The sequence below is a fragment of the Lichenostomus cassidix genome, chromosome 8, assembly GCF_008360975.1.
Source record: "Lichenostomus cassidix isolate B80296 chromosome 8, HeHo_3.0, whole genome shotgun sequence".
NCBI lineage: Eukaryota > Metazoa > Chordata > Aves > Passeriformes > Meliphagidae > Lichenostomus > Lichenostomus cassidix.
In genome coordinates this window covers 2,228,271-2,253,522 of record NC_139489.1, presented here as the reverse complement: position 1 = coordinate 2,253,522, position 25,252 = coordinate 2,228,271, and the positions used below count along the sequence as shown (strand labels likewise).

The 25,252-nt window shown below is 42.2% G+C and overlaps 1 protein-coding gene across 4 annotated transcripts in view; it reads left to right on the top strand.

The window, feature by feature from the left end:
- The window catches only part of PATJ (PATJ crumbs cell polarity complex component), a 134,395-nt gene that overhangs the window by 75,342 nt on the left and 33,801 nt on the right, over positions 1-25,252 (top strand). For all 4 annotated transcript variants that reach the window (XM_085067452.1, XM_085067453.1, XM_085067450.1 and 1 more), the window contains 4 exons: positions 6,646-6,842; positions 13,063-13,154; positions 20,848-20,920; positions 22,926-23,018. In XM_085067452.1, the coding sequence (XP_084923578.1) occupies positions 6,646-6,842; positions 13,063-13,154; positions 20,848-20,920; positions 22,926-23,018 (455 nt within the window). The remainder of the gene's footprint in view (positions 1-6,645; positions 6,843-13,062; positions 13,155-20,847; positions 20,921-22,925; positions 23,019-25,252) is intronic.

Sequence of the window (25,252 nt, the reverse complement as noted above, 5' to 3'; positions counted from 1 at the left end):
TCCTTATGGATCCCTGATGCTCCAAGCCAGGTGACAGCTGGAATTCCCTTGGGGATTTGCAGTGTTTGCTGATGTTCCTGCCCTGCTCACACCCCAGGCTTCCCAGAGAGCTGCAGGAGGCAGCAGCAAGCAGAGCATAGCTGTTCTCTGTTCTCCTCGGGGAGCTGCAGCAGAGATGACTGAGCCTTATCTCCAGGATTCTCCCAGGCCGGGGAGCTCTGGAGAGCACAGGGTGTTGGCCTTGGGTGCCTTCAGCTGTGTGGTGCCACTGACTACACTGGGATATTGACAGCAAAGTGTTTTTATGGGATTTTTCTATTAAAAACGGTGTCTACGGCAGCAGTTGTCAGAGCCTACCTCACATTTTAAGGATTTAATTACTCCAAAATGCCTTCACTGTGGCATTTTGTGGCCCAGACATAGCCATGATGTGATATATTTTTACACATTAGTTTATATCCTCATAGAGGATTTTATCAAAAGAAAAAAAAAGCCTTTGTTGCTATTTGATTGTGCTTAATCAAGTAGTAGCAGTGTGATCCTCCAGCAGTGTGTCTCCTATCTGGAGGAAACACCCCAATTTGGTTTTTTTCTGCCAGTGTTTTCCTCCCAGGACTGCAGGAGGATCAGCTGGAGCAGAGGCACTCCCAGCTCAGCTCCAGTGAGCCACTGATTGCCACATCACAGCACCCAGAGGAGGTCACTGCTGAGGAAACCCAAGTGCTTTCATGGGGGTTAATGCATCATTTGAAAGGCAAATGAGTGGAAGCATTGCATGCAGGGGAAGGCAGATTCCCTCATAAAATCACCAGTTATTAACATCAGGATGCTCTGCTTGCCACACTTTCACTAAATCTCCTTTTAAGAGATCCCAGATAAACACAGGCTCATCATGGCCTTCTCATCTAATTAAAAAAGAAAAACATACAATATCTCTTCCTCAGAGGGTTTAACTCTTGTGTAATGAAAGTGCAGCCTCAGAGTGAAGCTTTGGGCCTGAATAAGGAAAAAATCATTGGCAAAACCTCCATTTGTGCAAAATATTGGTGTGAAATGGTGCAAACATTGGTATGGACCACAGTTACCCTGATTTTCAGCCACTTTCCTCTCTGCTGTTGCCTTTGGGGGTGTGATAGTTCCTTGATTATAGAACTAATTAATGATAACAGTTTCTAAATGCCACCTGCTCCGGGAACAAACTGAGATGATACTCGAGTTGGATTGTGGAGACTCTCATCATCCCCTTCCTCCTGGAGGAGTTAACAAGCACCAGCAGAAATTGTGATGTGAGGGACAAGTGGGATTGAAGGAGAGCACTGGGAGGGAAGGAAAGTTTTCTTTCGTGAGCTGAGAATGAGGAGCGAAACAGAGTGGGATCTGCGAGCTGGAGGGAGCAGTGAGAAGAAACTGGGAGATCCCAAATAACAGCCTGAATCCTACAAAACAAGAAAAAAAAGGGAACTTTTCTGGTTAGGGTAAGAATATTGTCTCAGGAGAGTTTAATGTTTTTCACTCGAGGTGGGATGACTGGATTTGTGAGGGTTTGTACACACCTGAGCTGTTTGTGGCTCTCTCCCTCAAGGAATTAAAAGTAATTTTGGAGTTTTTTGGCTGACAGTATTTTGGGGGGGAAGAAGCTATGGAGCTGTTTGTTTTTTTTTTTTCAAATGGGAGCATCAATGGAAATCTGCCAAAGGAAAATAGGAAGGCTGAGGTTTGTTTTTCTCTGCAAATCATCACTTCAGGTTTGGTAAATGATTTCCAAATGGTGCACGTGAGGCTAAGGGGATGTCAAAGGGATGTCAGAGGGAGATTGTTGAGGATCTCTGGATCAGGTGGGGAACTCTCTCTGTCCCCAGGTTTGGGGATAACAGCACTTAGAATGATGTGTCCTCTCTCATCACCTGAGATGCTCACAACAGCATCTCTGGCTCTTCCATTTAGAGTTTTGAATTTTTGAATACAATTGCCCTATTTTTCTCATGCTCGCTGATCAGCGAGAGAAGACTTGCAATGATTTAATGGAATTTAGGAAAGCATTACAGAAATTCTCTTTATTTTTCAGTTTAAAGCTTATGAAAACAGAGGAGTGCATCGCTTTTGAGATAAGGTTTGAAGAACTGTCTGTCTCCTTGGAGCTGAATAGAGGGCTAGTGGGAAGATTAAAACAATAAGCGTATTATATTATTAGTAGTGGGAGAATTCTAAACCCCATTTGTTCAATTATGGTCCCTTGAATATGCTTATTTAGTTTCTTGTAAATTGTAATCAGTAAATTAGACGTGCTGCCCTCACAGCTCTAGGGTTAGCTTTCAGGGGACTTCCTGCATTAATTTTTTTTAATGTTTGTAGTGAAATCAAGGAGGGGATGGGTTGCTTGATATGCAAGGTTGGCTGTGTGCAGGGGATGCTGCTTGCATCCTGATGTCTGTCATTACCAGGGAGGAGCAGTGGCTGCAGTGCTTCTGCCTGAGCCAGGGAATTTTGGGAAGGACCAGGAGTGGGACCAGGGTTTGTGCTGTGGGGTAAAAAATGGGAGCTGAATGCATTAGAACGGGCACAGGCTGACAAATGAGATCATTGCAAAGGCTCCAAAAGCCAGCCTGTGCTGCTAATAGAGATCTGAGGTGACCCCAGAGGGATGTGAAATCCTCAGCATCACCTCTGTATACAAATCTCCATGTACAATACCTCATCTGTATACAAATATCAGCTGCTGTCTCTCTTTGTGGTCCTTTCCCCCTTCCTTTTCTTTATATTTTGCCTTGATGTTTTTAATATGGAGCATTTAGTACTAAATATTTTTAATATGGAGCATTTGGTACCAAACCAAATCACCTCGCTGAGTCATCCAGAGCTTTTTCTTTCCTTCTTTTCACCTTTTCTGGATGGACTCTCATTTGCATCACGCAGAGACACCATTTTCCAAAGCAGCACTTCTTCCCTTTCAGCTCATTTAACAGGAGATTTCAGCAGGTTTGGGAAACAGGCTCCTCAGCCCTGTGCAAGTGCTTTATATATCTGTCATTTAAAGAGCCTTTTGCCTTCCTGAGAAGTGGTGTCTGCTTTTGCTGCTGCAGATAAATAGTGTATTTGTTGCAATACTAGATCATGCAAACTCCAATATCCTGACCATATTGTCCCCATTTATTTCTTTTATCTCTCTGTTTAATATAATAGGAATAGTGGCCGAGGCAGGGAAACATATGCAGCAGCATAATAGTATATTGTTCGAGAGCAGTTGTCTTCCATTTCCAGGGTTTCTCTTTGAAATGTAATTGTCTGCTAATATAACTGGGAAATATTATTGCAGGAGCGATCACTAAAGCATTTACTCATGCCTTTGGTTCGTGTTACATCTGCGTGGTGTTTTTAAGAGGAGCTGGCTGCAGTATTAGCTGGTTAAATATCCTTGGTGAGATGTGTTTGCAGAAGTTGTGATAGGCATATTGTCACCGAGTGGGGAAACAGCCCTGCGCAGTGCCAAAACAAGAAAAAAAAAAACCCAAAGTCCCATGTGGAATGCAGCAACAACAGAATTACAATTGCCTCGTGTAAAGTATCTGGTAATGAAGGCAGATAATGGAATTCTTTGCAAAAGCAGATGCTAACTGGCTCCCCAACCCTAGGCAGAGAGCTGAAAACTGATACCAGCTGGAGGGGAGAAAAAACCAGCTGAAAAAGGCATTAAAAAGAAGATGCCTTAGACGCACGTTTGTTTAAGCAGTAAATACTTGTTTAAAATAATCTTGTGAGGTTCTTATTAAGAGGCAAACTGAGCCTGCCATGACAGCGTTGTAGGAAGTCAGCTGGATGCCCAGAGGATATTTGCATGCAGATTGGATGAGCAAGGCAGCACCGCTGGGAGTTTGTTGTCATTTGTTGCCTGGCCAGGACAGCTCTTCCCAGGGCTGAATGGCAGGAGGTGAGACTGGGGAGAGGCAGAACCTTCTGCTGGCCAGGGAGGAGGCAGCCTGTGCTGAGGGAGGATTGATTTTAGATTTTTTTCCCCTCCCTGCTCTCCCACTATTTTATCACTCAGTCACCTCAGCCATTTCAAACCACAGAGTAGTTGCTTTGGAAGTGAATGTGATAATTTAGAAGCAAGGGCTTAGTCCACACAGAGGCTTCCTTGTGGTGTAAGTAAAGATTTTTTCCAGCAAATTATGTAACAGGGAAGATGCTTTAAAAAACCCAAAAGAAAACAGCCCAACCTCTTAACAAACAAAATGACCAACCCTGCAGTTGGTCACTGATTTTTGCCCAGATCATTTTTTTCTCTACCCAAAGATTTGTTCCCACAGAGGGGGATTTTGGCACAGCTGGAGCACAGAGCTGGGATTCGACTCACCAGCTTTCCAGTCCTGACCCAACACAGGCAGACCAGGAACTTTAGTGGGGCAATTGCCCAAACTACCAATTTTTGAAGGACTAAACCTCACTTTTAGTTTCAGCCCAGCTCAGAAAGGAATATACCTGTACTCCTGAGCTGCCAGCATTTCTCCCACGTGAGCAAACTCATTTTGGGGAGGAAGCACTGCAGAATTACAGACTTGCTGCTGGTCTCAGAGGCTGGAGCAGTGTGTGTGTTTGCAGTGTCACAGGGCTGCTCGTGCTGGGGAATTCCAATTGGCTTTCCTTACAAGCCAGAAATGGGTTTTGAGGCAATCTCTGAAGATGTGCAGCTTCATCTGCGCTGCATTTAAACGTGTGTGTTCCTTGCTCCTTCGGCTGCTGTCAGTGCAGCCGGCTGTGAGTTGTTAAAATGATGCTCTGGACATGTTCCTTGCTCCTGGCAAACAGGAGTGAGTTTTGTTCCCCGTGTACAACAAGCAGTGCAGGGAGCTGTGGCACAGAGTGATGGACAGCATCCCTCCAGCACTGCTTCTCAGCTTTAGCCACAGAAATGCAATCAGGAAGAAAACCCTTTTCTGTTCTGGGGTGTGCTGCAGCTCCGTGCTGTGCCTTAATGAGTTATTTGTCTAATTGTGGTGGGCAGCAAATGGCTTAGTGCTCTTTGGGTCTGGACTTGGCTTCATGGGCAAAGAAGTTGAACCTCAATGGTGTGAATAAACCGAAGAAATTGAACCTTGGTGGTGTTTGTTGCCTTTATCACCTGTGCTTTCAGAAACACCATTTCTTAGGCCTTTCCCATCTTGCTGTTTTGTTACTAACTAGAAAGAAACAGTTTCCAAATCCATGTAGCAAACCACACATCCGATTACATTTTGACCCCATTGGTTAAGAAATATATTAAAGAACCATGCAGCTAGATGGATTGCCATTTAATGCACTTATGTGAATTTTTTCGGCATATAATTGATAGTAACAAATGAGTTATCTAATTGGTTTTTGGGGTGGTATTTTGATTTTGTGCAGACCTCTGCAGGGCTTTAGCAGCTTTCCAGGGATAACTCCTTACCCTCACTATAGCCACTGGGAATGTCCCATGCTCAGCTAAATCACCCTGACAGCACTGGGGCTGCGGAAGGAACATCTCTACTTCACCTTCTTTCTTCTCAGCAGTTTTTATTCACTTTTCTTTGCCTCCCTCTCACCTTCCCCAGCTCTTTCCCCTCTTTCTGGTTGTCATGGGAACATTCACTACAGCAGTTAAATCATACTATTAAAATATGCTTCCCCAGGAGAGTGGTAGTAGCTAATATTGATCTAGCTCCTGCTGCTGACTCAGGGATATGCTTGAACATATAATATCCCTTATTTCTCCTTTTTATGCATAATGCAGCAGTTTCTTTCACCTTGGGCTTGGTGCTAAAGGTCATACCCAGCCACAGGGATATACTTGGACTTGCTTTTTCAAATGTGTGGCCCAGCTGAAGCATTGGGTGCAGGTGGTGGTTTAAACTGGCTTTAAAATCCGTAAAGGAAAAGCAGGCAGGGAAGAATTGCCCTCCCCAGCAATGGTGATAAATATTTGTATGCCAGTGGTGAAAAGACACTCAGATTAACCTGTCAGCATCCACAGCCACGCTGTGTGCTCCAAATAACTTCATAAATACATCCAGCTCCATCACAGGAATGCTTGAAGTGCAGATGAAAGACAAATAAGTGCCTTAATATCAGGTGAGGCTGCATTTAAAAATGCAATCACTCATCTCCATTGTCACTGACATCTGCTCTGCGTAATCAGCCCGTCGTGCTAAGCAGAGCGTGCTGAGAAGATTCCTGAGTCACCAGCGAGGAGCAGAAGGTTTTACCTTGAGCTGTGAGCTTGCAGTAATGTTTGAGCCATTAAGTGCTTCAGTTTCCCGCAGTGGTTAATTAACCAGCTCGAACTTTACGAGAGTTTCCTGGATTTGATAGGTTTTTGTGAGGTAAAGGTGCCTCTGGAATTTCCTTGTTTACCCTCCTTTCAGAAAAGTTTTGGTTTGGAACCAGGCTGTTGTGCAAATAATGAAAATAGTGTGGGTTTAATGTGAATAGTATTTACAGCTGATGCTGCGTTTTGCTGTGTGACTGAAACACACAGAGCAAATGGTGTTTTAGAGTCTGTGCTGAAAAAACCTCTGTTAAAAACACTATTTGCTGAGAAGCCATAAATTTCTGGCATATTTGTGTGCGTTGCTGAACATCTGCATGCAACTCACTTTATATCCTAACTCCCTTTATGTTTGACCTTCCCAGAAAAAATCAGGCAGAGATATGCAGATCTCCCGGGAGAGCTGCACATTATTGAGCTGGAGAAAGACAAGAATGGGCTGGGGCTCAGCCTGGCTGGCAACAAGGATCGCTCCAGGATGAGCATCTTCGTGGTTGGGATCAACCCTGACGGCCCTGCAGGACGGGATGGACGGATGCACATCGGGGATGAACTCCTGGAGGTAATTGTTCCCCTCAGCTCCTGAGCAGGCAGGCAGGGAGAGTCATCCCTCCAGCCTTAAATAAAGCCTGCGAGTGGAATGAGGTGGCTGAGCGAGGAGCTGTGTTGATTTATGCCAACTGAGAACGTGGCCTTTGGCAGGTAAATGTGTTTGCAGTGAAACAAGAATCATTGGCCTGTGAAAAGTAATGTCTTGTCAGCGAAGTCTGTGCTCTCAGCATGTTCACAAGCCCTGCGTGGGGAGGGACTGCTGAAAGGCAGGAAGGGGACAGTAAATCAATCCTTGGAGTGCATATGTGGTTTTACAGGGAAATTCACACCTTACGTGAAAAAAAAGCCCAAACCCCCTCAACGTTGCCATATGTGTTTTTACAGATGACAGGGATATTCCCTATCCTGGAAATAAATTTCATGCTATAATCTGTTTTGATCTGTTGCGACTTGAAATACTTCTTTTCTTTAGTTGTGTCTGGCACGAGTTCACCCACGAGGCAAGAGAGCTCGTTAGCAAGTGGAGTATTTTGTCTTCACTCTTCCTCCAGTCTCCTTGCTTCACCTTCAGCCTGAAAACTCAGCTTTTCCTTCACTTCATCTGCTTTTTGGGCTGTTGCAAAGTGACATTTCGCCGCTGTACCTGCGGTGATTCCCCACGCCGTGATTGCTTCAGCGGTTTAGAAAAACCATCCATCCCTGGGGATCTTCCCCTTGGAGAGAGTCTCAGGGAAGAGCAGGGATTTGCTGACCTGCTGCTCTCCGTGGGTGGTGATGCTTTGATCTCTCAGCAGCTCTCTGTGCAATCAGAAAACCACCTATTTTTTTCACATTTCTTGATTGGAGAAAGAGCGGTTTGACTGCCTGGGGATACCCTGGGAATAGTCAGAATTGTCCAAGCATTTGTCATTGTCTGACAGTTCTGTAATTAGGGGGTTTCAGTACACACAGTGCAAGAAAGACTTTTTTTTTTTTTGCTATAAAAACACCATCATCAGAAATTGATTTCAGTCTAAGTGTGAGAAAAGGTATGAAGTTCTATCCCGTAATGGAGTAGGGTGGGAAAATTTCTTTCTCCTTCAGAATTATGTTTTTTCTATCCCTGACACTGAATTCCAGTGGTAAAAAAAAGAAAGATTGTTGAATTTTGGGTGTGTTGAAAGAACTCACAGTACTGTTTTCCTCTGCATATCATAGGTAGTTCCTGGTAGAGCAGAGGATCTAATGTTAAGGTCTTGGAAGATGCTCCATCTGGGATTAATCACATGCACCTCAAGGCTTGGGATTTGCACTGATGAGCCATGTTACAAGGAGCATTTCCCAAACTGGTGGTGCTGCCCTCGTTCCTCTCCCTGTCAAGTTGGAGATAAAATGATTTTTTTTTCCCTCAGTAGAAGGAAAGTGAGATTCTCCATCTCAAAAATGCCAAGCTTCAAATAAAAAATTCAGGGAGGCTTTAATAACTAGCTTGTTCATCTTTGCAATCCAATTTAAGTTGTGCCACCAGTGGGCAAAAGTACAATAGGAAAGGATAAATTCACACATCCTGCATTACAGAGGAGTGGGTTGGGCATTAGGAGTGCAGTGAGGAGATGACAAAACTCATCTGGTTCTCACCTAACTCCATGATTCAAGCTCATTTGCATCTGCATCTTTAATTACCCCTCAGTTTTCAGTACTGAAATGCATCAGCAAGGGAAGGGATTCACATTTTGGGTATATTTCACATCTCTGGCATTTCTGGGCAGTCCTGTGATGCCCCAGTGGATCCTGCTGGATGGCTTTACTCCATTAAAACAGTGGATGCCACTGCAGGGTGTGCAGATGATTCCCTGTGGCTTTGGATGGAGTTAAGGTTAATGGGATGGCCATTTAGACAGGTGGATATTACCTGTTCATTTTCCTTTTGAACTGGAGTTTGATTGGATTCAATTGAGGGATGTGGGATTCTGCCAGACTGCTCAGCTCCTTATTCGTGAAATCTTTTTGTTGCTGAGCTGGTGAAATAACAGCTCACTTTTAGCTTCTGCAAACAACAGTAGTGTTTTGGGGGCATGATTAGGGCTTGTTTTCACAGCCTGAGCACTGAGGGAAATGCAAGTCACATAAAAAACCTGCATGGGATCATTATTTTTTAATATCTGTTCAGTGATGTATTTTGGATGGGTAGGTGGCTGGAGAAAACAGCTTTTTGAGGAAAGAAGGTCCTTTCATCCTACTTTTATACCCCTGGGAAAACTGCTTGGATCACAATTTGGTCCCTGTGCTGAAGAATATATTTTTTACAGGACACAAGTTCTGCTTTTCCATTCATTTTCCAAGCAAAGGAACCATCTGTGGTGCTCCTGCCTCTCTGTCTTGCTGGTTTGCTGCAGGTGTCTGCTCTGCTTGGTGTCTCAGCAGTGTGGGCTCAGCCCTGTGGCTGCTGGTGGCCAGCATGGCCCTCAGCAGGGCCACCTGGAGCTGTACCTGTGCCTCGAGCCCTGCTGCTCCTCAGCCCAGCGTGGGAGCTTTTATTCACAGGGAATAATCCACCCTGCTATCATCATTATTATTATTATTATTATTATTATTATCATCTCTCCATGGGAGAATCAGCTGAGATGTGCTAATAAAGCCCAGAGCCCTGTGGTGCCCAATGACTGATGTTGGGATGTTTTGCCATCTCCCCTTCTCCTGCTGGAGATGGGGCAGGAGGGGGAAAGGAATTGCTCGTTTGGATGTGGAATTTTCCCTGCCCATGGCAGGGGCTGGAGTGAGATGAGCTTTAAGGTCCTTTCCCACCCAACCTTTCTGTGTTTTGTTCTGTGAGGCCACAGCACCTCTTGAAAGAGTAAAAACCATTCTTTAGAGTCAAAAATTGCTGTAAAAGTTTGCCTGTTGTCCATTCTGGACTGTTGCCTGAGAGACAATTATTACATTTTATTTCTTTATGCCATTTTTGTCATAGCTCAAAGCCAGAGAGCTTTTGTGCTAAATGCGTTTTTATTGCTATTTTATTTTAAGATGCTTAGATAAATAGAAGTTATGCTGTGATAATATAATAGATACAGCAGTATTTTGCCCAAGTAAATGAGCTACCCAGCCAAATTCACAATGCCATTTCTGTTCTAAGATGTGGGGGGATTGGCATTTAATTCTCAGTTTATTTGTTGTGGAATCACAGAACAGAATCCCGGAGTGGTTTGGGTTGGGAGGGAACCTTAAAGTTCATCTCATTCCATGGCAGGGACACTTTCCACCATCCCAGGCTGCTCCAACCTGGCCTGGGACACTTCAGACATCCAGGGACAGCCACAGCTTCTCCCCACAAACTGCTCCAGTGTCCTTTTGGTCTTTTCAAAAGACGACACAAACCCTTTTTTTTCCTGTGTTTTGTGTTACCATTTCAGGGCAGGTTTGGGTGGTGATTTGGAAGCTGCCAGCAGGTAAAGCTGCTGCTGAGCAGGAGGGAAGCACAAACAATCTGTGGTTTTCCAGTGTCCTTTCTCCACACTCCCCAGGTGGGGAACCACAGGGATCAGCTGCCAGCACAGAGCAGGATATTTTCTGTCCGTACAGATTTTATGGTCTGTTGATCACTTTAGATGATGCACATGTTTGAACATGTGCCCAGCAAGAAATTCGGTGAGGAAAGGGAAATTCACATTCTAATTAGGTTTTTTTTTTTTCCTCTCCAATGTTTTCCTCATGCTTTATTATTTGGGAGCTTGGTGTGCTTTATGGGGTTTCAGGATATAAAATTTGACTGATAAAAAAGGGGTTTGAAACTTTTCCCATTGTTTCAGAGAGTCTGGTTGTATCTTGAAATGCTACAATTCCTGTGGTAAGAAGGAACCCAGTGCATTGTACAAAGAAATAATTATTACAGAAAGCTAAGCCAGTATTTTTACTAGCTTTGGGGTATCATTTAACTTGATTTTCATAAAAATCAGATGATACTAATTTTATGGATTTCCATTACTGCCACGTAGTAAAAACAGTGTGGGTTGGGTTTTTTTTTTAATATCCATATCTAATGTTTCTCTTCTGCAAATTAAAGTTTGAGAAGCAAACAATCCTGGAGATTTTTTCCTCTGAACCAGGGAGCTCAGATTTCAGTGAGTTTGTACTTTCTGGTACTTCAGTGCATGAAACTGTAAACCCAAACTTTTGTAGGTGAAGGCAACAGTACATTTGGGATCTGTGATTAAATCTGCCATAAAGCAATGTGTGATTACATTAAAAGCTGAACTTGTGTGCTGACCTGACCTCATACCTGCAGCAAGTTTTTATCTTTCTCTGAGCTCTGCTGACTTTCCAGGGAGTTATGGAAAGAGACATTGAAAGAAGAGTTGTGGTTGATTTAGATCAGTTTATTTCTTTTGCTTAGTCGAGGTTTTGTTTTTCTTTTCTGATCTCTGATGCAAAAAGTAAAGCACAGATTTATAGGTTTTGACTCCCAGAGTATTATTTGGTTATTCTGACGTATTACTTTATTTAATTTGAAAGATTTAAAATGGTGTTTCTTCCGAAATCCCAGATGTTCTCCTTTTTTTTTGTTTTATTTAAGTAGGCTTTGGTGCTTTGCTCATCCCTGTGGTATCTGCAGCTAACAGAACATTAATTTATTTTGTAAAAGAAAATGTACTTCTTTAAAAAAAAATTAATACTGGGTGTTACAATTCTGTAGGACAGTCCAAAACCTTGTGGAGATATATTACTTTGATTATGCTTTCATTTTGGAGTAATTAAATAATTATAACTTAGAGACCCAGCTCACAGCTAATTAAATTTTGGACTATTTGATACATGTAGTGAATAGGATTAATTTAGTCAGAGTAAAGACTATAAATTTTAATCCAAGAAGTCTGCTGTTTAGGAAAACTGATGGTAATTTAACTAAATCCAAACAATTTGTTCAGCATACAGCATTCCCTGTGAACAATTTATTCTTCAACTTAGAGAAATTAAGTCAACAAACTCACTGAAAATCTCAAGTTGAGCTTGAAGCCAGAATGCAGCTGAGCATTCATTCATTTTTGCCACTGGATTTTTAAATTGATCTTTGATTAGTGAGTCATGACCCAGGATGTTGCTCCTCTCCCTGCCTTTGCCATTGCAGACAGAACCTTTATTCACCCTTGGCAATGTTGATGTTATTTCCTTGTAGACCTTTCTTGGGTCCCTCTCTGTAGGTAAAAGCTTTGCACTTCAATCCCAATCACTAACCACAGGCTGAGAGCTTTATCCTTGTCCTTGCATTATCCTTATTTAACTGATGAACTTGCATCTTGTTTAAAGTTGGAAAATAAGATGGGAATAATGTAAATATTCCCAGTGCGACTGACTAGCCCATATCACACCAGGCTGGGAGACTTGGCTTGTTACCTCTTGTCTGAATGAAAAAAGTCCTTCTAAGATCACAAACCCAGAATCCAATACAAACATCTGCAGTAAAAAAAATTCCTTCTATAATCACGAATAAATTGTTCCTGGGCTCCGTCGTCATTATTGTTTTAAGCAGCATTGGTAGATCAAATGTGAATGTAAATATTATGTTGTAAATTTAGAGTGGGAGGACAAAACTGCAGTATTGAGGCATAGAATTGTTTAGGTTGGAAAAAACCTCTCAGTCACTGAGTCCAACTGTTTCCCCAGCACTGCCATGGTCACCCCTGCCCCATGTCCCCAAGTGCCACATGCACAGGGATTTTAAATCCTTCCAGGGATGGGGATTCACCCAAAGTGAAGTGTCCAAAGTGATTCTTGGTGTCTGTGGCTGTGCTCAGGTGTGGATCCATCACAGCAGAAGTGAGGTGGCATCATGTCCTTAAATTGTCCTTCCTCTCCTGCCTCCCAGTCCTGTTTCCTTCAGCAGAACTGAGCACTCAGCACAGTCTGAACAGTTCTCCTAAATGGCCAGAGCCTGCAGGCAGAGTGCAGGACTGTCTGTCTGAACATCTGTGCTGTTTTCTTCTTCTCAGATCAAGTTGTTTTCCAAAAATCTGGGAATAATCCTTAAAATCCATTCAAGGGATCTGTGAGAGAAAAAAAAATTCACTCATTTGTGGTTTACTAATAACAGTAAATTAGCTCTGCATTGGTTCCTGTTTTATAACTAGCTTTTGCTGACCACATTTTCTTTGAGTCTTATCTCCCTATCCCACAGTAAACTTGGAAGTCTTGGTGGTATAAATTAAAACAAGGTGTGCTCCTCCACTTACATGAAAATGGTTTTCTTTTAACAGATCAACAATCAGATATTGTATGGAAGAAGCCACCAGAATGCTTCTGCAATCATTAAAACTGCCCCATCAAAGGTCAAGCTGGTTTTCATACGGTAAGAACAGTTTCTCATCAAAACATTTGTTGCACTTTAGCCTATTCCATGCCATATTTACATATTTAGCCTGTTTTGCACATGCTGAACTTTCTCCAGTTCTCTTTGAAGCTGAATAAGCCTTTTCCCTGACTATTCTGCTTGGAACAGTTGAAAAGTTCTCCATAATCATGTAAAAAAAAATAATCTAATGGAATTGAATGCTTATTTTAGGGTTGTCTGCTAAGGACTTGAGCTGTTCCTGTTGGGCATGGGGAGCTATTTCTCCCACAGCTTCCTGAAATGCTTCAGGATGGTTCAGCACAGGGGTGGAGAGGGCAGCTTGCTCACCCAGGCTGCCAGGAGGGAGTGGGAATGGTGCAGAGGCTTGGGATTGCTGGGAGAGGAGCAGGGATGCAGCAGGAGCTGGGGGGAAGTCTGAAGGATACCTTTATGTGGGCATCAAAAGAGGATTTTGAAAGTGAGCACGGGCTTGTTTGTACAGAGGGGAAGCCTGACTTTGCCAAGGAGCACTGGGATGGATTGTGTGGGAGGCAATATGCTAAAACATCCTTTCATCTGCATAAAAATTACATGTGGGCATTTTTCTTTTGCTCCAAGCATGAAAATTTTTCCTCTTTGCATGTGAATTAAAGACACCTGCATACCTTCCCTCAGTAGTTCAGGAAGTGTTGCTCTTGTGACCCTGGGCAGGAGGGCTGGGAAGAAGCTGCCTCTTTCCCAAGGACTCCTCCACGCTTTAATAGGCTGGAATTCCATAGATGTGTATTTATGAATAAATCCCAGCTGTGACTTCTGCTGGGCACTTTCCCCCGTGCCATTTCATAAGGTGGTCTTCCCACCACCGTATCCATCACCCTGGATATTGTTTTATATTCCTGCCTCATCCACAGCCTCCCTGTGAACAATGTAATAATCTGTGGGTGAATGCATATAAATGTGTACATTTACTGCCACAGCTCTGCCTGGTGCAGCGTGCCCAGAAATGATGGAAGAGCAGCGTTAGCACCGTGAGGAATGAGTTGCTATCCTTGGCAGCCCAGAGGATCTGGAGGAGATTAATGCTCTTGCCTGCAGCTCCTGTGTTACTTTTTTCCCCCAGCCATTGAAAATTAAACGTCACGTCCCACAGCTCACTCACCATTATTTAATTGCGTGTGGAGAATGGGGCTGGTTGGGAGTTCCAGAGGCAAAAACCACAACTTGGGGAAGCCAAAGCCAAGAGCAGGGGCTCCTTGTGGAATTCCAGGCAATGGGCTCTGTCAGCTCCACTTCCCATGCACTGGAGGTCCTTGGTGTGTATTTTGTATCACGTTTAATGCATAAAACCCATGTGGGTTCTTAGCTAAAATTCTCCTTTTCACGTTGTGAGTTTCAAGGCAAAAATTTCTCTCAAATATTCAATAGAAATAGCTATTGGAAACACCATTGGGTGATTCTTGTTGCCATCTCTAGAGTTGTTTTTTTTTTTTTAACTCCCCAATTTCTCCTTTTAACTGCTGCTGCTGAGGTTGTAAAGTTCTGCCTTCCCAAGAGCACAACATCTTGGCCTTGCACTGACAGCTGATGGGTCTGTTTGCTCAACCCAGGCAGCTGCTGGAACAGCAATAAAAAGGAATTCTCCCACTGAGAGGATGTCCTCAGTAACTGGATCACTGCCCCAGACGTGGGGAGAAAACTCATGTCCCTTGGTTTTTGATGTGTGGTCAAGTTTGAGCAAAGTCAAGCTAGGCTGTCTCTCTTAAATGTGGGTTTTAAGGAGAAATGAGGATTATTTTCTCTTCCCGTGCAAACTACATTCCATGAGCCCAGTCTATCTTGTGCTTCCCTTTCCTCCACCTCAGACCACAAACCCAGTGATGCTGGTGAGTGAAAACATGAGCTGTGGCCTCTGTGTGCCCCTGGGTGTGTTTTGGCTGCATTATGCCATAGCTAAATGACATGGACTGCAGGAGCTGTGAGAGAAATTAATTCAGTCTTCATGTTCATAAAAACGTGAATATTCCCATTTCACCAGCGAAAAACCTGGGTAGATAATAATTTCCCAGAAAAACATCAATACACAGCCTAAAAAGGTCCTGACTGAGCTGACCTAAGGCACAAAAGCCAAACTGGTGGAATTCTTGGGCTATTTCAGGTGCTCTCTCTGATACCCTGAGGCCTTTTTTCCCTGAGATGGAGGATGCTGAGTGATAACTGTGCTGCTTTCCACTTGGAAGCAGGAAAAAGCATCAAGGTTTTCCTATTCCTGGTGTTGTGGTTCATGTGCAGGGCAGGGGGATGTTTCCATAAACTCCTTAATCAGTTGTGAAAGAAGCCCAGAAATTCCTGGGCACAGAAAAGCTTTTCTGTGAGAGCTGTAATAACTATCATTAAATAACTTCATAAAATGGTTTGGAAAGGACCTTAAAGATCATCCACTTCCAACCCCAAATTTTTTTTTTTTTAATAGACAAAGATAAAGGATAAAAGGTATCCTCAGCCTTTTGGACTTTTTGCTAAAATCCTGACTTACCATTTGTGCTGGAAAAATCTCTTCACACTTTTTTTATACCCAGGTAATGTTACAATTGCATTCCCACCATTTCCTGCAATTTTTGCTGATGAGACACAGTGCAGTAGCTGTTGTGAGAATCACAGACATCCCCTTGTGTTTGAAGGCTTCTCACTCTGCTTTCTGAGCATCTTTTCCTCAATTAAGTTGACGATGATTATTTAAAACAGTTGATTTTGGCCAGATTCCAAAATATAGGTCTTAACACAACCCTTTCTCCCAGTGGTCTCATTAATTACTTGAGCTTCTAAGAGCATCTAAAAGGTTTGCAGTTCTAGTGTCACTTTTCTTTTTTCAGGGAGCAATAAGGGATGTAATATCTTAGTTAGTTTTTTAAATTCTTGGTCTGATTCTCCAAGAGGAATTAGCCAGGTAATAATATGAGAAAGCACCTTGCTTCTTGTAGGGGTGTCTGTGCCCCAGTCCCCAAAATTGGATGTTTCTACCCACTGTGGGTTTTGTTCACGTGTTGTAAGTCCATCCTTGTAACATGCATAATGAAACAATACAATTAGATTTTACATCTGGAGTAGGAAATCCAGTTTATCTCAGAATGCTCTTTTGCAGTGAGAATTTTATGATTCAGCAAATTCAGTGGTTTTTTTCCCTGCTCAATTAACTGCCTTTAATCTGGTTTGGTGCTTCAGTGTTGGTATAATAAGCACATCAAATAGAGCTGAATGCTTGAATCAAAGTGAATTCCACTGATTTCCAACCATCCTCCCATTGTGTTTGGTCCTGAGAGTCACTCCTTGGTCTACCTTTATCCCTTAAAAGAAAATTGTCTTGTGCTGTGATAGACCATGAGAAATGCTTTAATAGTGAGGGGTTTTTTCTGATTTAAATACCATCTGTTATCTGTCCAGATCCCTCCCACACTGCTGCCACTGCTCTGATATTGCTGATTCCTGCTGATGGGATTTTAGCTCTTTGGAGAACCCACAGATCTCTGCCACCCAACCCCTCCTTCCATTTCCAGCTGTGATATTTTTGGGGATGTGCAAAGGAGAGAGATCCATTCTACCCCAAGGACTGGGAAAGCCAGGACATTTCTGGGCTCTTCAACACTCCCCATTGCTGTGACTTTGACTCTTCTTTCAGAGCCTCTGGAAGTGACATTTTATATTTAATGCCACTCTCAAATACCGTCATGCTTTAGAAATTATTTTTACATTTGTTCAAACCGACATAATTGGCCATATTTTAAGAGCATGAACTCCTGTTTTTACTTGCTTTGATTGCTCAGGTTCTTTCATGTGGGAAAGCTTTAAAAATAAGCCCTTGCCAGGCCCTGTGTGTGTGCAAGTTTGAACTTTTCCTGTTTTCTCCAGAGCTGTTTCCTCCTCTCTGTCATACACATGTGGGAACAAGAGCACAGTTCAGGAAGTTCAGTAATTTGGGCTCCTTCAAAACCTTTGATGACCTAAGCTGCAGTTTATATGAACATTAGTTGCTCATTTAAAATACCTGTGTGCCTGTGGCTCCCATGTAATTGGGAGTGGATGGAGAGGAAGTGGAGAACAAGACTGTTCTTGCTGCTGGAGGAGAGATTTTTTGGGGAGATGCACAGCACAGAGCTCCTGCCTTGAACCAGCTGAAGGAGAAACCCAACGTGTGCTCAGTGTGCAGCTTTCCTGCAGCTCCTCTTTTCCAAAGGAACTTCTAGAGGGAAAACAAAGATGAGAAAATACGAGATCCTACCCTGATTTTTTTTTTTTTTTTAATTAATTTAACAAGCAGTATGTGGACAATATAAATTTTCTATAATCTGCAGGACTTTATGTCCTGGAGTCACCTTACAGAGCAAACATTTATTTGCTTTTTCCACAGCTCTGTTCCATCTAAGATGTGTCACTTCATGCAAGCTGTTGGGTTTTTCTTCTGATTCCTGGTGTGCTTTGCACCCCCAAAAAAGCACCTCCAGCCCCTTGCAGAGCTGTTGATGAGCTGTGGAGCTGCAGATGGTTTGGCAGGAGGTTCATCTCCCTCAGTTCACCCATCCAGAGGACATCTGGATATCTGTGGTGTGTTCAACAGTTGTCAGGAGCTCCCTGAGAGCAATTTGGTGTGTCCTGGGATAAATTAGGTCATTTAGGTCATTTGGGTCTGGGTTGGGATTTCTCTTGGTTTTGCTTTGCAGCACGAACTACAACTCCCTTTACTTTCTGCAGCATGGAATGGGAATTCCCTTTGGATTTCTATTTGCTCTTTAGGCTCCTTTTGTACTGAGTATTTGTGGCAGTGAATTCAGTAATAAATGTATTTATTTTGCTTCAGCTGCAAAGGTGCAGACAGAGCAAAACATCAGGAATTTTTCTCTCTGTCTGTAAGACAGTATGGGGAATATCCAGGGGTCCTATTCAGACAAGAAAGATGTCAAATGTAGTAAGGAACGAAGCCTGAATCTTGAGTGTGAAGGTTTAGACACCTTAACCCCAAGCACTGAGCAGCAGCAGCTGAGAACAGCTTTTTTGGAGGTGGTTCTGGAGCAACTATTGGCAAATATGTTGAATGCTCGTTTGCAGTCGCTGTAATTTAAATATGATGTTCAGACTTCTAAGCTGTCTGCCTCTGCATCAAAAGAAAATGATTGCTCCTTTTAGCTGTAAATAAATTCATGTTTTAGTCGAGGACACTTGTGGAAGTGGAGAGCAGAAACAGCAATTTATTATTAGATCTGTCACTTTAAAATATATTCCCACTTTGATTCTGCTTTGAAGCATTCTCCTTTGAAGCAGCATTAAAGTATTTAAATATGTACGAGTCCTAGCAGGGGGAGATTACAAGTTGTGACACTGTGTAACCTTGGGGTTTTTTTATATTTTTGCATTTTTTTCCCCCCGGGAATTACCATAAGTGTTTTTTAATTGCTTGGAACAAAAATGGCTATCCATTTAAAGCTGCATAAAGATATTTTCCCACTGATGGAAAAAAAAAACCAAACCAAAGGTGTGTGTCGATGAAGTGAAATCTAGTTTGGATAATTAATTACACCCGAGTTTGTCATGAAGATTGTGTCTAGAAATTTTTAGGGTATTTCTTACAAAGGCATATATATATATATATATATATGTATCTGTGTGTGTATATATATATATATGTGTATATATATATGTGTGTGTATATATATGTATATCTGTATATATATATGTATGTGTGTGTGTGTGTATATATATATATGTGTGTATATATGTATATATATATATTTCTTTTTATTCCCATGTTTGCTCCTAATTGCACAGCAAGCAGCGTGCATTGTGAGCTCCAGGGAGGGCTCAGTTCTCATGCTGATTGTGCTCCACATAAACTATTGTCAGGAAAACCTCTGCAGTCAAGGAAAAATCAGTGTGCTGATTTATTCCTGTAGGTTAGAAAAGCACTGTAATGAGATCGATGTCTCAGGGAGATAAGGGCAGGGAAACTGGCCTTGCCCAACATGCCTCCTGGGGTGGAATGCACTTGGAAATGGTGCAATGCTGATGAAATTCGTGGGTTTGGTGCCATGCCTGTGCTGGCCCTGCACCTCTGCACCCCAAAGCCTCTCCCAGGCTGGGTTCTCGGTGCTGCAGGGCTCTGAGCAGGGCCAGGAGGAGAGGCTGGGAGCCAGGAGAGCACTGAGCAGCACCCAGCCAGCTCCTTTGCATGGTGTGGCTGTGTGGTTGGAGATAAGTAAATGAATTCACCAACCTTTGCCTGCAGGATTTATCATTTCCAATGCCTGTGACTCCCCTGTGCTGCTGTGCTGAGAGCTGTTGATTCACAGTGTTATTTCTCAGTGATCAGGATAGGCTAGCTCTGTGGGTTTTAACCCTTCAGGAGGAAAATGAGACTTTTTTTCTTTCAGGCACTTCCATAGAATGTGCTTAAACATGTGCTAGTCTAATAGTTTATTCCAGAAATTAAAGAGGAAATAATTTTGCTCGTGTCACAGTAACAAGGAATGTGGTAAAAAAATCAAACCCAGAAGAGCCATGAGGAGTCACTTCCTTTCATCTAAGATCTGTGAAGCAGCAACATTACTGATTTCCCTGCAAAAAAAGGATGGAGGGGGACTTAGTGGAAAGGCAGGAAGTTCTAGGACAAGGGGGAATGGCTTTAAACTGGCTGAGGGGAGGTTTGGGTTGGATATTGGGGAGGAATTGTTCCCTGTGAGGGTGGGGAGACTTTGGAATGGATTTCCCAAAGAAGCTGTGGTGCCCCTGGATCCCTGGAAGTGTCCAAGGCCAGGCTGGATGAGGTTTGGAGCAGCCTGGGATAGTGGAAGGTGTCCCTGCCATGGCAGGGGTGGAACTGGATGAGCTTTAAGGTCCTTTCCAACCCAAACCATTCCATAATTCTCTGATGATTTTCCTTAAACTATATCACTGAATCAATCTGTTACCTGGTTTCGTTTTACAGAGGCCAAAAAAAAAAAATGCAGAGCTGATTCCAGAAAACAAATCAGTTTAAATGGCAGTCGAGGAAAAACATTAGCAAGGCAGAATGCTGTTTAATAAAACAAAGAAAATGTAGCAAAGTAATCAGATGTCAACTTCAGAGGCATTTTAAAGAGAGAGAAAAAGATGCCATACATCATGAGCATTTTGGAAAAATAATTCACTTTATGTGTAGGGAGAATCAGTGTTCATCTGCTCTTCTCCCTGCATTTTTTCCAAGTTTTTACGTTGAATCTTTTAGAAAAATGGGCAAAAAAAGGAGAAAAAGCAATCTATTGTATTAAAGCAGGCATATTTGAGCAATGGGAATGTGAGACTATAAATGAGCAGTTTACAGATGTAGAGACTATTGAAAGAGGCTAAGTGTTGTGTAAGGATGGATGTGTAAGGACCGTGAGCTCCAACTGCATCCTCAGATAATCCCCACAGAATTAGATTTCCCAAGGACATGAAGTCAGTGTGTCCCAGATGAACATGAAGTCAGTGTGTCCCAGATGAACCTACTCTGGTCCCATGCAGATATGTGATCTGTTGGGGACCAAAGAACCAGAGCAAAAATGAAATGATTTGCAAAGCTCCAGCTCTGGCAAGAAACAGTTTTTGTGCTGGTGAGGGGATTTTCTCAGTGGGCAGAACCAACTGGAAGGAAAAGTTTGTCCATCCTGGTTTGGTGTGTAATGTTTTGGGATTTTTGGTTCTACAGGAGTGAAGATGCAGTCAACCAGATGGCTGTCACTCCCTTCCCACTGCCTTCAGGCTCCCACTCTTCCATTGAGGTAAGCTTTGTGGGCTGTTGTTTTTAATTAGGGACTGCTAAATTGGAGAGATTAATCATAATTAGCAGCTCGTGATAAGTTTGAGCACCTTGTCTAATTAAACCAGAGATCATCAAATGCATTGGGTAGAGACTTGGCCTAATAGGCTTATTTTCCCCTGTCTGTTTTTTATCGATCTGCTTGTTGCTGACAGACCTGCATGGCATTACCAGCAGGTATTAAACAGGTTATTGCTGCACAGGAGGAAAGGAAAGGCTCCAAATTAAATCCTTGCCACCTCCTGTTCTGCTCCTTCTTCACCTGGTTGGAGTGGTCCTGGTGAGGCACTTTTGCCTGGAACAATTTTCCAGTGCAAAACCAATCCCAGTTGGTCATGTTGCCAATGTTTTCCATGATTTTTGTTGCTTCACCAGCCCCAGAGCAGACTGATTGCTCCCCTGTGCACCAGGAATCCCTGCAGCCACCACACTTGTTATCATTTTGACATCTCAATATGGCATAACTAAATTTTCTGGATAAACTACATGGTTAGCCTTGCTGCTGCATTTTAATTCTATTTCTATCTGAGCTAATAAAGCAAAAGATGTTTTGTAATTCGATTGGGGTTTGGTTTTGCCTCAATAAATTCATGAGCATTGAACTGCTGGTATTTTCCATGAGCATGGCTGGGATCCCTCAGCAGGGGCCACAGGAGGTAACTCTGAATTCATCTCCTGTTTGCACACTTGCTGTTGTTTTCCAGATTTTATTCCCTCTGATGGCTGCTCCTTGCAGGCCTGTTGTTGTACAGTGCAAGAACTGCTTGGATTTTATGTGGATCTGAGTCATTTTTGGACAGTGCTTTGGTTTTTTCCTTCTCCCCTCCCCACCAGCAGCACATCCCAGGTGCAGCTGCTGCATTGCAAATTTCTCTACAATTTACACAGTTCCTTTTAGTTTTGTTGTCTCTTTAAAATCTGCATTTATTCCCAGCTTTGTTTAATATTTGTGTCTTCAGGATGAAGCACAAAGCTTTGTTTAGGCACAGTCTGTGCTGGGGTTGAGTGGCTGGAATTAGACTCTACCAAAGTGTGTCTTTGTTTGCCTCTAGAGGTAGATGCTTGTAGGTCGAGTTTCATGCATTAATGGCAAGTTCTTACTATTTACATTATGTTTGTTTTATAAGTAAATGCAGGTTTTTCCTTCTAGCTGGTATCTTTTTATTATAGAAAATAAACATAACTAAATATAGTGATGTTACACAGAAGTTTACATTGCTTTCTTTGGCAGCTCTTCCTGTCTTTAAATAAAGAAAAAAATAGCCTTATATCTTGAAATTATATCTTCAAATATCCTAGAAATACCACATAAATATTTAACATTGTGTGTTACATGCACCCTGCATGTAACTTGTCAGATCACATTAAACAGCCTGGCTGGTGTAATGGAATATCAGAATGCCATAGTTACCATGGATTATTGTGTTTGTTTTCTTCAGCTTATCTCTTTATCTTACCTCTTCATCTTCATCTTATCTCTTTATCTTTATAAATGTATTTTAATATGAAAAGTGATAAACAGTAAATACACCTTAAATCTGGCTTCATTGCACAGTTTCAGGTCAGGATAAAGCTGTGCTGTGGTGTGATTCTGTGGGCAATAAATAAAAAAATAAATAAAGCATACTGAGAAAAGAAATAAAGAAATAAAGCATACTAAATATTAATTTCTGTAAACCAGAAAGCCACAGAATGAGATATTTTGTTGCAAAATGAACAGAGGTACTTTGTCCGCTCAAGGGGTGGTCGAGACATTTGAGTTATTCACTTAAATGTAAAATATCTCATTAAGTTATTTGCTTAAATGTAAAATCTCAGCCACAGAGCTGCTCCTAGGGCTGGAGCAACTCTGCTCCAGAGATTGTTGTATTAAAAAAACAACAGAAAAGGGTAAAAGTGATTTTTCTCTTTAGCTGTTCTGGGGGAGCAGAAAAATGTGTAAAATCTGTTGTTAATCCTTTCTCCAGGACCACAGTGGCACTGAACCTGCAAGTGGTGAGGAAGACCCAAGTTTGGAAGTTGTCATGAAAAGCTTGGCTGATGAGGAACCCAACAAAGCTGTGAGTGACCTAAAGCAATATTTAATGATGATTAGAGGTTAGAAAGTGGAGGCTCACTGGCTTGGTTGGTTTTCTTGGCTTGGTTGGTTTTCTCTGCCTTTTTATCAGAGTGTTGCAGCACTTTTGTCAAGTAATTTCCATGTAAAAGCAGAATCAAACTCAGCTTTACATGCACAGCCTGCTTTCATGGACTAAGCACTCAGTAAAACTTGTTAAAATACCAAGATAAGAGTTTTCATGGAGCATTTTGGCCCTCTTTGGGTTCTTGGTGAGGGAGGGGATTGCATTTCCACTCCTGCCATCCATGTGTGACAAACGTTTGAAAAAGCCTGGTCTGTAAATCATATTCTTATTTCTATTCATAGCTTCATAAATTCTAAGGCCAGAATGTCTATTATCATAATCTAGCCTGGCCTCCTGAATAACACAGCTATAGAGTTGCTATCAGTAATTTCTACATTAAGGCCATAACTTGTGGTTTAATGTGGTTCTGTCAGTGTGCACTGTAATAAATACTGAACTTCTCATTGATACAGATGGAGCTTTTTGTTGTTTAATAGGTCAGGATCATGCGTTATCAGGAATCTGAAAGTCCTTCAGGGTGCAGCTCTAATCTCTTTTTTTTGGCCTCTGTGTAGAAAGTTTGAAATGGAAAATACTAAACGTGGCTAAGCTGGAGGTACCTCAGATTTGCTGAGAGAGTCTTTTTGCTGCCTGCTCCAGTTTCAAGGAGTGCAGCCCTTGCTGTGTGTGCACAGTCTGTGTCCTCAGCTAAGCAAACCTGACATTTCTGGATTTTTTTTTTTCCCCCTTAGATGTCTTCTTCCAGCTCCATCATGTCTTTTATACAAGGAGCGTCTTGGGGTTTGCAAATGTAAATTGAATATACATAATGCTCTGTAGCTAGTGAGTGTTTAATTAATGAGTCTGCAAATTCTGAGAGTTAGGAAGTGTTATGTGCTATTCAAGCATCGGAATTAATCACCCATGGATTGATTTATGTCCCCAATGGATTACAAAAAGGTTGAATCATTGCTATTTGGTAGCCTTGTGCAGATTCCTGTGATGGGCTGGAATAGAAATGAATCAGAGTTTCAGTGGATGTATTTGCAGGTGTCATTCACCTTGTTCCATTGGAGCTCTTGCTCAACTTGGCAAGAAATTTTAGAGGGATTGCAAGGTAATGCAAGAAATTGCTTAAAGACTGAAGAGGATAAAAATATATTAAATACGTTATACAAAAAATGAACATTTGGTGTAGCCTGTAGTGCTGTGCAGGTTTTTGAGTGGTGTTAGAGGAAGGGTGGATTTAATGGGGAAAACAAATTGCAGCAATCCAAGAGAGGAGTGGAGGGAAGATGCCTCTGTTGGGGCAGTCCTTGGTTTAGTAGGGCTAAAAATGGATGGAAAACAGTGGCAAAATCCAGCTTCACAATTTCAGAGTTTTCTTACCATCAGGATTTTAAAGATACATGGGAAATATTTCTGGGGGGATCCCAGTTTTGGTTCTGGCCAGAAGGAAGTGGCTTTGTAGGCACAACTGGCATTAATACTTTGCAGTGCAGCGCAAGAGAAATTGGTATTTTGGGGAAAGGAGATTTCTCTTGCAGTCTTCCAGTGACTGTGGGTGCAAAAGAAAACAGTGCCTTGTTTTTCATAGCAGGATGGTTGCTACCTCAGTGCTGCTTCACCATTGTTACTGAATTTCTCACTCCTATGTCAGGAGAAGTCAGGAATGTAAAAGTCAACAAGTAAGATCAAGTTGACTGAGTAAATAAAAAGTATGTGCTTATCAGCAGAGATCTTCCACAAGTATGTACAGCTCAAAGCAGGGGCAGGATGTCTCACCAAGTGACAGCTGTAATGAAAGGAAAATGTAAAAATTCACATCATTCTCCATTCATCTGTTGCTGATAAATTTGTCAGTCTCTCACAACATACCCTTTGTTGTCACTTCATCACTTTAAAAGCTATAAAGTCGTATAATGGACATCATTGTAGGCTTGGATGATAAGAAGGGGGAAGGAAAACAACTTTGTTTCTGAACTGGAGCCAGTGGAAGTGTTAGGCAAAGTCTGCATGTTTATTAGCTGAGGTTTGAGGTGGCCTGAGAGAAGGTTCTGGGTTTCTGAGGGCTGCAGCAATCTGCCTTTCCAAGGTGTCCTTGGAACAGAATTGATAAATTGAAAAAAAAATCGATTTGCTTTGGGATATTTTAGAAGTTCTAATTTGAC